The sequence below is a fragment of the Coffea arabica genome, chromosome 11e (assembly GCF_036785885.1).
Source record: "Coffea arabica cultivar ET-39 chromosome 11e, Coffea Arabica ET-39 HiFi, whole genome shotgun sequence".
NCBI lineage: Eukaryota > Viridiplantae > Streptophyta > Magnoliopsida > Gentianales > Rubiaceae > Coffea > Coffea arabica.
This window is the reverse complement of record NC_092331.1, coordinates 57647873-57660984: the sequence shown is the minus strand read 5'-3', so window position 1 is coordinate 57660984 and position 13112 is coordinate 57647873. Positions and strand designations below refer to the sequence as shown.

The 13112-nt window shown below is 35.4% G+C and overlaps 1 protein-coding gene across 1 annotated transcript; it reads left to right on the top strand.

Moving 5' to 3' along the window:
• Nucleotides 1-9404: 9404 nt before the first annotated feature.
• Nucleotides 9405-10559, top strand: LOC140021547 (basic leucine zipper 43-like). Its single transcript, XM_072072645.1, has one exon. The coding sequence runs from the start codon at nt 9785-9787 to the stop codon at nt 10373-10375; it is 591 nt and encodes a 196-aa protein (XP_071928746.1). The 5' UTR covers nt 9405-9784; the 3' UTR covers nt 10376-10559.
• The last annotated feature ends 2553 nt before the right edge of the window (nt 10560-13112 follow it).

Below are 13112 nucleotides of genomic sequence, written 5' to 3'. Positions count from 1 at the left end.
ACACATAGTGATTAGTATCATATTTTTCAATGAAAAAGAAGAAGAAGAAAGATTAGTATCGGGTTAAAGAAATTATTTCCTCCATCCCACTTTGATAGTTTTGATTTTTTTTCACACAGTTTAAGAAAAATTAGATAACTCTGTTGGAAGTATAAATCTAACATACTATTTTCCTAAAATACCCTTATATTAATATTAGAAGTATAACTAATCGATATACATTTATGTTAATAACAACAATAATACTATAAAAGGTTGCTACATTGAAGTCATTAATCCAAGCAATTAATGAATAAGGTAGGTTATAGTCACTAATAATAGAATACATTAAATAACTATATTTTATAGAGGTACAAATTAGTTATATTCTTCAGTTGAAAAATGAACTATAATTTGATATGGATGAAAAAGAAAAGTAAACCTATTAAAGTGGAACGGAAAAGTACTGTATAGTAAATGGCACACCAAAGTTACTCGCATTTTCAAAATAAGAACAGAAAATTCCAACCAAAGGGAAGGTGACTGACTCTCTCCATAATGGAGGAGTCACTTTCTCAAAATTATCTAGCCATATACCTCAGTGATGATTACCCATCTCACAACCCTCATTAGCAACAACCCAAAAGGGGGAAAATATGGGGAGAAAATTAAAAGACAATCTTTATCGTATAACACCCCATTAATTAGACACCGGTCAGAATTCCATCGATCAAATTTATGGAAGTCTTTGACTTGAAACAACAAGAACAAATGATATCTCCCATGTTGAATTATAAGTCTCCCAACAAATTAATGTCTTCTTGTAAGACTAGTAGAATTTAGTCTACGTACTCTTATGACTCGTTTGGACAAATCCCTCTTTACCAAAAAAAAAAATTTTGTTTCAAAATACTTGAGATTTGTGCTAGTGATTCATGAGGTATGCTGCAAGGCCATGAAGTTACTAATGGAGGCACAAAAAAGCTTTGAAGTTGACAAGCACATTTTCGTGTTAGGTTCAAAGGTGACGATAAGTATAGAGCACTCACTTAATGCCAGCTCCATGTGTGCCTAAAATGTATACGTACAAGTATATTTACACTTATATATTCGGAACCATTAAAAAGTTCCATTAGGGACATGGGCATGTGGCTGAGAGAACCCGATCGAGAACCTTCAATCATTTCTTGAAGAATTTAAGTATATGTACGAGACGAATAGCTCATATTAGACGTACGTGTTAAACTCCAACTAATTAACCCTGGCTTGATTAATGACATTACTCCAATGATGTAGAAAGATCAGATGTATGACAATCTGACCACTTAATTGTTGAAACCATCGCTTGAACCTGTTTGGAGGTATGTATCAACTACTAATTAAAGATATTAATACTACAACATCTCTGTCCTCCCATTATTGGCTTAGATAGAATGATTATATGAGCTTCAATGGCCGTGGCGCATCAACAAGTTCACAGTTTGGTAAAATCTAAAGTGTCTGGTACTAGGTAGTACGTACAATATATATATATATATATATACAGGAGAGACCAATCATTCGACCAGAAAACTATCGATCGAGTCACAAATGAAAACATATGGATGCTAATGCTACACATGGCACACTCACCATGGCAGCTAGCCAGGAAATCACAGATTAGTTGAACTGATCGATCAAGGAACTTAATTATAAGCCTTAAGATCGATGACATTAACAATTTTATAACAAGAATGTGGGCTAGCTTGATGATATATTTTTTTATTATCATCATCAATTAACCTAATTATTGTAAGAAGGGCTTTAACTAAGCTACGGACTAGACAAGTGTAGATTTACGTTTGGTAATTAAAGAACACTTTGATTATTTACCACTAGGTGGAGATCGGTAATAAAGTGCCTTGTTTACATTTGTTTGTGTCATTTTTTTACTTACCAAGAATGAGACAAAAAAAATGCCTAACAAGTGTAATTACTTGTGAAGTTGTCAATCAAAAATAGAAATAAAATGCATTGCCTATACAAAGTTAAAGAATGAAGAAAGAAAGACTCGGGAACAAAAAAAAAAAAGAAATCTCTTACCTTAAAACGCAATTAAATTAGTAGATTATCCGTGTTCGTAGTGGATTAAGGCCTCAATGATCAGACGTAAGCACAATTAAATTAACATGCGTGCTTGTCCGAATTATTCTTCTAAACGCACCACCCGCCATTATTCCAAGAAGACAAAGTACAAGACGAAAATAATAATAATCAGATAAAGGTAGTAAAAAGAAAGTTGATTTTGCAATTGAAGACAAGAATATTTTAGCAATAGGAGGGAATTTAATACGGCCCCTTGATTGTCAAAGTGAGAAGAAGAGAGGAAAATAGACGGAAAATACACTACTGTTCAAAAAGATGATGAAGCTTATCCTAAACGAGCCAATCAAGCTCTGATGACCTCAGGTGAGCCAGGAATGAAGAAGAAAAAAAGTTGGGTTGTTTGAGTGGGGAAGAAAGTGGAGAGAAAAAGGCATAAATGGTACAGGTGATGGTACCAAGAACTTCCAAGTCCATGATAGAAGCTTAATTGATTAAAAAGACTTGAAAAAACAAAGACCTTTGATAAAGTAACCGGAGGTATCATAAATTCCAATACTAGAAGCAGTGACGTACGAAACAAGCAATTGTCTATAGTGAATACTAGTAGAATTTTTTTATCATTCAACATTTACAGTAGTACTTAAACTACTCATACATTTTTTTTAGTTGTTTATATATATGCATCCTATTGATCTGCATATTGACTTCAACCAGTTTCTCTTCGATCTCCATTTTTTCTTCCTTTGGACGTAAAAGAAAAGAAAAGCTGTGTCTAACTGACCAGAGACGTTTTGGAATTTTTTTGATACATAGATATGTTATTGTATCATCTCTTTGTCTACGCTACGGGTTAGGGGTATAAATTATGCAGGCAACTGCAAACCACAGTCTCTAATAACGTATTTTCCAATCAGCAATTTCTGAATACGATCCTGTATCCTCACATCTTTCTAATCTGCAATGATTTTCAAGAATTCCAACTTTACTACAGCTGAGAGAAAGCCCTGCTGTTTTCTGCAAAAATCGTGACTTTTTACCCTGTATGGACCTAATATTTCACTTTTAAAATTACCTGAAATAGGACTAACAAGGTGACAAAGTGGCCAGTCTTATTACGAAAGCAAGGAGATCGAAGGAAGAAAGTGAGGAATTGGGACAAGAGAGGAGAGATGGGGTCATGCCAGGATTGGGTGTTGGGTTGAGTTGACGGGCTAAGCAATTGGGAGGCAAGATGGTGCACGCCCACGCTTCCTCAATTGTTACCAATTTGGCTACCCCACTTGGTTGAAAATTGGAAGGGGTCTCTCTAGGAGTCAATTTCATCAATTTCATTTTGCCATCATGTCTTATGATTGATATCAATGTGTGTTTTGATCGCAAATGATATCGTCACAACTAAAACTTTGATACTACTATAGTAAATTTGGCATCAATTATTAAAAAAAGTTATCTTTACGGTTAGGAATAATTTTGAAACCGCTTTCAAAAATTTCACAAAGTCACTTTCAACCCTTATTTCTACTATTCTAAATCTTCCATATTTTCACATCCCAAATCAGTACATTATTCCCTGACCATTTTTTTATTAATATGTTAAGGTTAATATGATCATTTTTTAAGGCCAAGAGAGGTTAGTGTAATAATAAAATCTCAAAGGTACTAGGTGAAATTGTCAGAAATTTCAAGAGAGGTTTCTAAAATTATCCCTTACATTTAACTTTATTTTGTATTTTGGATTAAAGTTAGAGGTGCAAATAAATCTAATCGAATTGAATACTCTAGTGTTCAAATTTACTCGATCACTTTAATGAATTTGAAATTGTGTTAAAGATCAATTTGTTTATTTATCGAACCGATCAAATGTGCTTTTTTCGGGTCAAACTCGATCGATCTCGAATAGTTCAATTTTTTTGCCTATCAATTGTAAATTTATACTGATCGAACCAAGCTCAAACCGAGTTTGAAAAGTTACCGAGTATGAAATATTATTCAAATTTGATTTGATTAGTTGGCTAATCAAATTTGAAAGAATTCTTAACAAATCGAAATCAATTCCAAGATCTGATTAGTTTGGTTAGTCTTTCAACCATGATTAAAGTTGATATGTGAAAATGGTACAAGAAAATTTTGTCGTGGCACTGAAATTGTGTGATTATGGCAATATCGTGGAACCTTGTAATCATTGTATCGGATGAAAGGAATGGAAGATGGAAAATTTTACTAATTTGTTGCTTCAAAAAATGATGCTTGGTGTAGAATTGCGAAGCCGTTAAATCCAGTCCCCCTCCGTACGTAACAAGGTCGTCATCTACTGCGTTTACTATGCGGACCATCTCTCCTACCCTCCTCCCGTCATCGCCTCGAATCCCATGGCTACACCCCGAATTTGCGCTATGAATACAACATTACATTCGAAAATTAATGCCACCATTCCCATGAAATGTCAACACCTATCATTTTCCTTGCTTTTTGATTCAGCTAATTAAGGTCTGATTAAGATAGAATACTGTAGTACCATAGAAAACAAAAACTCAAAGTTTAACTGTACGAGTGTAAACTTTTAATCCTTTTTGGCTTTTCTTTTTGGTAAAACTGGTCTTCATCTGTCATTGTTTTGGATAGTCTTAATACTGTAACTTATCTCACAGTATATCTTCCATAATTAAGCAGTCTGGTTAATAATGATGACTCTTTCTTTTAATGTAGCTGGAAAATAAGTTTAACTTCCCATTAATCTAGTTGTCTACTGGAAGGGATGGGACATGATTTTTTCAAGTACATCGTCAGATTCCACGTAATTGGTTTTGGGAAATATAGATGACGAAGTTACACAAGCTTGCATTTCTTGTTAGTGGTTCAGGGATTCACCAGGGATGTGTTCATATAATTTACTTGTACCTTAAGCAATCAAATACCAGGTTTGGCTCGGAATAATTCTTATACATTCTACTCAGTAGATGCACTCTCGAGCCACTTTGCTTATTGCAATTGGCATGAGTTATGAAACAGGAATTATTTCGATTGAAATGCTCCTGTACTGTAATTTCTTTTGTATCGTAGTCAATAGTGTCTATTGCATGTGATATCAATTCTATGGTTGTTTTCAGAAAGAAAGAAAAAAAAAAAAGGAAATTGGTGCAAAATGCTTGCCTTATTAGCCCAATTGCCTTGCCATGCCAAGAACTCTAGATACAGGCAAATGTGACAAAGTATTGGAAAACAATTTCCAGTAGTTAGTAGAGAATTCAAGCATGTCTGGCCCTAAATCTGCATCACACTCTCTGGAAAAGTATGTATACATAATGCAGCTCAAACCAGACATAATCCTGTACCTGGGTTTCCTTGCCAGCTTAGCCAGCATTCAGATTTCACTTGGGACTTTCCTAATTATGTAAAGATGGAAAAGAATTGGCTTGTGTGATATGTACCACAAACTTTAACATCAGTATGAACACTAAAAGCTCTCTCTTTTCAATGCATGGCCCAGATGATGTATACATTTTTATTTCCATTAACAAAAGGAGCAAATCAACACATCCAGTCATTGGGATTCGTGTTAGAAGTAAATCACCCAAAAAAAAAAGAAAGAAACTAATTATTATCCATAAATTGTTTAGAGAAAATGGGCTTTCCCCCCCCCCCCCCTATGTTTGTAAGTACTTGATCAAACTTTGTGAACAGGATCAAATGGAGTAAACCTAGTCATAAACTTCATTATTTTCTGTTTGTATAAGCATGTTAGCAAGTCAAGAAAAACCTGGACAACTGTAATTAGAAAAAATGGCATTAGATTCTACATGTGTTGTTCTTATCCTTTGGCAAGAAAACCTAAACTCGTATATAATATTATTAATACATGGATTACAAGGAAGCTTTGTTGTTTAGCTGTCCCTAGCTCTTATCCAACGTTTATGAGTTGCCCCAAAGATCCGTTTGTATATTAGGAAATCACCAAAGAAAACAGTATAAGCACTGTAAAGAAAAACGTATGTGGTAGTGGAATTTTCAACTGCATTACTTAATTAATTGCTAGGATGCATATGCGGTTGCAAGTTGCCACCGCTGAGATTTGCCAAGACTTTTTTGATACTGCTTTTCTTGTTTTTTTAATGAAAACCCTTTGCCATCAATTTGATGGTGGCCATCGGGAGCTAATGGATTTGCTAGAATGCATTAATATATGTCAAATAATGTTGAACCACAACCTCAAGTCGGGCAGAAGCTTCTTTGAATCATGTATCATGTGTCCTCTAGAGGACTTCAGGTTGAATTGCCATGTAAATGTTGCACCAACCATGAAAAAATTGTACGACACATAATGAAAAGTTGTCTGTCGTATATACAACAGCGACACAGTTCGATGTTACAGGAAGCAATTGTTGTTCAATGTTTCATCAACACTCGATATCATGGTAAAATCAGAATGTGGACATTGCGAGTATAAAGCATATGATCAATTCAACCATCACCTCTATGTCCTTGGAAATTGCTGAGACATAACATGTAAAATGATTAGACAATTTCGTTAAAAGTATGGATGAATTATACTCTATCCTCTCGGCGTATAACTTTCTCACATAACCCTCCTCTAGTCTCTAGATTCAAAAACTATACACAACTCTGAACTTCCTCATAATTTAGACTAAACTGCCAAAGCGGATGTCGTCCTCTATAATAGAACTAACTGAAATGGCGAGATTTCCTTCGTTTAGAAACTAAAATGATTGAATTGGCCAATTAGATATATAAATGTGTCATGCATGACATTATAATTCCCTATTGTTTAGTTTTTTGTTCTGGCTACGTAACCTTTTATAGTTTTCAAAATCTATGTATAACCCTTACGTGATTGATAAATATTTTCGACCTGACATAGAGATATTTTTTATACTTTAGTAAGCTCCGAAAACAAATTCCATCACTTGGACACTTTTAACTCAAATCCGTGAGAGGATTCCATAGAATTTATAAAGCCGCAAGAAGGTTATGCGAACGAATGTTGAACCAAGGGGGTGTAAAAGCATAATTTACCCTAAAAATATATCAATAAGCCTACAAAATTATTCTTGCTTGATAACATGGTAGTTATATATATGAGCTTGAGAGGTAGAGGAGGGAGACGTGGAATTAGGTAGTTTGGCGAGACCCCATGACAAAGAAAGTGGAAAAAGGTTGGGTAGCTTCTTAGCAAAATGCAAACAAGCACACTTTTTCAATATAATTCGTTAATTTCTTGGCGATCGAGGTGAACTACTCTTTTGGTGAAAGTGGACAACATTGTCCAAAGAATTGAACTCAACCAATTCTAACAAATATTTAAATGCCATCCTTTGAATCTTTTTGACATGATTTGTTTCTAATACGCTGGCTAGTGTGGTGCGAATGCAGAAACTTGGCTCTGCCTAACTCCACTTTAAACCCGTACAGTTTTATTGGCAGAGAGCAAGGGAGAAGATGAATAAACTACAACAAATATTCCAAGTAAAGTACTCTCCCTTATCCGATAAGGAGAGGAAAAAACGTAGCACTTTCCACGATTTTAGTATATTCCAATCCATGTTTATGTAAACTCGCCTGCTGCATGATCCCATGCAAATGAAGGATAATGGTTAATGTTAATGGACAAGCTAATCATTTCGAGAATATAAGCTGCAAGAACTAGATTAGATGTCGAATCGAATCCATCTTATATTGTTGTATGCTGAGGCAACTTGGGTTTGTTAATTTAAAGCATAGAAACATATAGTTTTTAAAAAAATCTTACCATTTCATTTCACAAGAATATTCTCTGAATTTTGTCCCTTATTTTGCTGACTCGAATATTCTCTTAGTTGTTGGCCATAAAATCTTCTGAGCTTGATACTAATCTATCAAGTAAATGGGCCGAAATCTTTTAATTAATTTTTGTCCCCTCTCTCTCTTTTTCTTTACATGCACTCGAAAAAGATAATGCAACAAGATGCGTTAAAGATTTCCACGCACAACTGGACAATTAGGACATGTCACTAATTGATCATATATCCCTAGGAAGGATCCTAAAATAGGAAGGGGAATAAATATTACAATTGGCATATTTTCACATGTTGTATGATCATTAATTAACCGTAATCTAAGCCAACTTCAGTCTGGGAATAGATGCTAGGGCATTAGTACTTCATTAAACCATTCTGTATTTTCAATCGCATTTTGCGCACAATTGGCCTAAATAAATCGCTTCAAATTATCTGTTTTAAATTTTGTCTCTGTCTCGTCTTTATTTAACTGTCACGTGCATTGTGCTGCTAGATTTATCCTCCAATAGAATCCTAAAATTTATTGATTGTTGGAGTTATTCGCAATAGAATCTTAAGAGTTATTAATCAATATACGTGCTAGTTAAAACAGATAGACGGGACAGAGATAAAATCTGAGAAAAGACGATTTCAAGAGTAAATAATGAGATACTTCATTGGCTTCTCGACTAATCCAATGAACATTACACCCCTGGAGACTTTGAAGCATCATTTTCGCATCATTAGTCAAGTCATTTGATCACATAAACCAAGCAATGCATCCTGGATCAATATCCTTCCAAAAAAACAAAAAAAAAATAATGATAATAATAGTATCAAGTACTTTGGCTGCAATCCCACAAGTAGTTGTCAAATTAAGTCAAATCATAGTTAATCCCCGTTCCCGCGTACCATGCTTCTAAAAATGAACTGAAAATACAATTAAAGACCATTTGGCTCCTTGAAAGAAATTATTTTGTCCTCCCATCACGAGCATTCGAAACGCAATGCCATTGAGGAAACAGAGGGTAGACTCGGCGTTAGGTTCTTGAAGATGGTAAGATTACTCCGGAGAACATAATACTAATGGTTAAGCAAGTTCAGTCAATTTAACTATTCAAGTGCTCAAAATTAAAGGAAGGAAAAGACAAGCCACCTTTATACCCAAAAAAAAAATGCAGAAGAAGCTTGTTGGATTAAAATGCTACGCATGAATGAATGCGGACGATAACAGTAACATTGGTTCCCTCCTATCCCAAAGTGAAGTGCAATTTGAGTCATCAAATGAGAGTAAAATAGAAAAAATTTCTTTTTATTTAATAACATTCACCTTTTGTATTGACCTAGTTTTCGTCATCAGTCAGAGCATGTGATTGGCTGTGAGACCTTCATATGATGCTGGTTTCGGCAAAACCTTCCTTCAGATGGTTTTTTTTTTCTGATATTTGACTTTTGAGATAATAATTCATTAGCTTTTCCATCTTTTTTTTTTTTTTTTTTTTTAAAAAAACGCTTCATTTAGATAACTGAAACATCCCTAATCACAAACTCAATTTCTTCCCCATGTAAGCATTACATTGGATGTTCCATGATTATCCTTAGAACCATCACTGCATTAGGATCCCATCACTGCATGATGACATGGTAAACAGCAGGCCATTTACATGTCAGATCAAGACACATGAAATTCATTGGCCGGCTTGGGTTCTCTCTAGATAACAGTATACCTAAGAAAAAGAAAAAACATACATGGAGAGTTTCTCAAATGGATGTTGAATTCTGCTTCGTAAGCTAGGTACTGTATCATCTCTGTTGCTACATCTGGCCCACTTCTCAAGCCTTCTCCTCCTATAAAAGCCGTCTAATCCTCATGCCATGCTCCAGTCCACTATCCTCTCATCGCTATCTGCAAAACAAAACTTCAGGCGTCACCTTCAATATAGTCAGCCATGATTCCATCTGAGGCAACAGGAATCCACTACTTCACACCTGAGGATCCCTCACCTTTCACCCCTAACTTCAGCTTGATGCACAGCAGCTTTCCAGCATTCCAAATCAGCAGACTCTTGACCAACTTGCCAAATTACCAGAGCCCTCCTCCCATACATGAGTTCACTCCGCAGTCCTCATGTTTAAGCAACAACTCTACCTCTGATGAAGCAGATGATCAGCAACTCAACATCATAGATGAAAGAAAACAAAGGAGAATGATATCCAACAGAGAATCAGCTCGAAGATCAAGGATGCGGAAACAGAGGCACCTTGATGAGCTCTGGTCTCAGGTGCTTCGCTTGAGGACTGAGAACCACAATCTCATAGACAAATTGAACCACGTGTCAGAGTCCCATGACAGGGTTGTTCAAGAGAATTCACGCCTTAAAGAAGAAGCATCTGACCTCCGGCAAATGCTCACCGACTTCCAACTTGGAAGTCCTTATAACACCTTGAGTGATCTGGAAGAGTTGCCATGCAACACAGCTCATCTCAGGGCTGAGTCATCAAACCAGTCAATTGCTGCTACTACAAATCTGCTTCACTGACTAAGAGATTTACCATGCTCCAAAAAAGAAAGAAACGGAGGTGTTTGTCTGCCTTTTTCTTGTTTTTTCTGTCTAATATGAATGTAATGAGTCAATCATTTCCCAGCAGATGGATAACATGTAATCGGAAATGATCAAGATTTTCCTTAATATTCTATTGCCAACTCAAAAGATGGTTTCTTCACATCTGGATCAACTCGAGAAACTCACACTATATTATTGTGGAGCAAATTAACTGAAAGTGAAATCTCTAGCACTCCATCATGGATTCGTCAAAAACTCCATCAAAGGGCAATAACTCAACAACACCACCAGAGTTAATTTAAACGCACAGGAAAGAAATTATCAGCCATTCCTTAAATAAGATGATTAGTTGAAAATACCAAAACATAGAAGAAACTTCACAGCATCATTGGCTGACAAGTGCATTCATCTTCTTCTCTGAACTGTGTGAAAACTACGTACATGTATAGAGAGAACAATCATATTTGGTAAGTGACCCTTGATAGATCAGGCTACAAGAGTTTACAGGAAGGCCCCATGACCAAAATTGTGTACCACACGGTTGCACAAGCAGTGGGACAAATGCTGGTGGAGATGCTAGTCATAGTGGCTCATAATTCAGGGAACTACTATCAGAAGCAAAACACATGAAAAAGGCAACCCACTATGATCCAAGCAACTGTTTCTCTTCTTTGTCAGAGCATGAAAACGTTAACTATTCCGCCGGTCTAATTTTATTTTTCAATTTCGACTTTCTGCAGCTGAAAACATGCTTCAAGCTTGCCAACCAATGCATTTCTCTTCTCTCTCTCTCTTTCTTTCCAATACAGAAACCTTTGTATGAATAAAATAATGTCTTTGGTATAAGAAGAAACCAGGTAAAAACAAAAGAACTAGAGAAGCCAAGAAAAGGAGGAAAAAGAATGAAACAAGAGAACTTTGCTTGCTTGCCGAGGGAATAGAGCAAGTTAAAGAAGGAAAAACAAGGAAAATGGAGAAATTCAATTTTTTTAATTTTAATTAATCTTGGAACATAAGAGATGGAGAAGCTGTAATATCCAAAATTTTCTCTTCTTATTCTGTAAATCAGATGTAAGAAAGGACACCCAAAAAGGAGGGGGAAAAATGGAAAAGACGACGAGAAATGCCAAAGCTTAAAGGAAGAGACAAAATTTTGTCAACATTTCTCCTTTTATATTAAGAGGGAAAGTGGAAATAAACAAGGATTTTGCATTTTCCTTCCAAAGTATACAAACCTTGACATGCAACTTGCCTTCGTGCCTGAATTCAAGTCAACAAACAAAGCCATAATCAATGGCCAAGCTAGCAGATGATGTCTCTATGCCAGTTTATGATTTTGCCTTAAAATCCCAAAATAACAGTCGGCCTTTTGATAATCTGAGAGAAACTATCTTGGGCCCTTCAAAATTGAACAGTCATTGCCAAGAGAAAATCTATTCATTTACAGTATACAAGATAACTCTCAATAGGGAATTGTGATGTACAGTTTCCAGCAGCAAATACTGCCATTGATATTGCTTCTGCTTTTTGACAACTATATGAATCATCGTAAAGAACAGGGCTACAACCTACTGTATTAGAATAACCAAATACTTCAAAACAGAAAGGTATCTCAACTGTATTTCTTTCTGCAATTATACCTTCACCAAAGAATAGAAAAAAATTTTCATCTAATAACCATAGTAAACTCTTCATTGCAGCATTCAATTACACAAAACACACACACCATCAAAGAAGCCGAATGACTAAACATATACCTTGCTAGGACGTGCTTACCCATCATAGTTCAAAATGCACGCTTAAAGATACATATACTTTCAAGTTTCTGATTCTTTTCAACTTTCAAAAACGATGGGGGAAACAGAGCGGTGATGGAGAGGTTTAGGATTGAACCCTCATTGGAATACAAGGAAAACAGGGGGGAAAAAGACTTTATTGTACAAACACCTTTCATTTTCAGAAATGTCTGATATGCCATAGCAACGATGTTCAGATTCCTACTTCCTAAATTTGTACTATGCCTCAAAAGTTACCGCCCTTTGCACCCTGCCTATTCAGATAAGTTAAATTGAATTTAAAAAAAAAAAACCGATGGTAACCTAGTTGATCAGCTCAAAATATAAAGGAAAAATCAAAGCTTCATATTCACCAGAAAAAAAATGTAAATCCAATTTCTGAAAAAGTCTGGCACACAATACTTTGATTAAAAGCAAAAAAGAAGAGTCTTTACCTACTTCGTCAGCTTAATCAATGAGAAATATAGCAAAACTTCAAAATTACAAAAAAAAAAAAAAAACTCTCATGGACTCACAATCTCACACATATACATGGATAGACACATAAATTTCTACAATTGAACAAGAGGAATTTGAAATGAACGCCATGAATATAACATGCATAAGCTTAGCAGTTTTAGAAATTATTAAAGAACAATTCCTAAAACCTAATTTCTAAAACAGTTAAACTCAAGCATTAGATAACTAAATTACTAGTGAAGATTTTATGATGATAAGGTAGAAAGAAAATCAATTAATGAAGACAAATTGGCAGGAATTTTTGAATAAATAGGTTCACCTGTTCTTCTCATACCTGGAAGGAAAGAAACTGATTTCCCGCCGAAATGAGAATAATAAGCTCCCCGGTCCGTGTTTTATGAGCTCTATGTTTTGGGCTTATCGACTTGAAGGCCCAAGTTCCGATGGGAATGGGTTCA

Bases quoted from the DNA above. Each gene is read 5' to 3' on its own strand.
- LOC140021547 (XM_072072645.1), top strand. From the start codon at position 9,785: ATGATTCCATCTGAGGCAACAGGAATCCACTACTTCACACCTGAGGAT.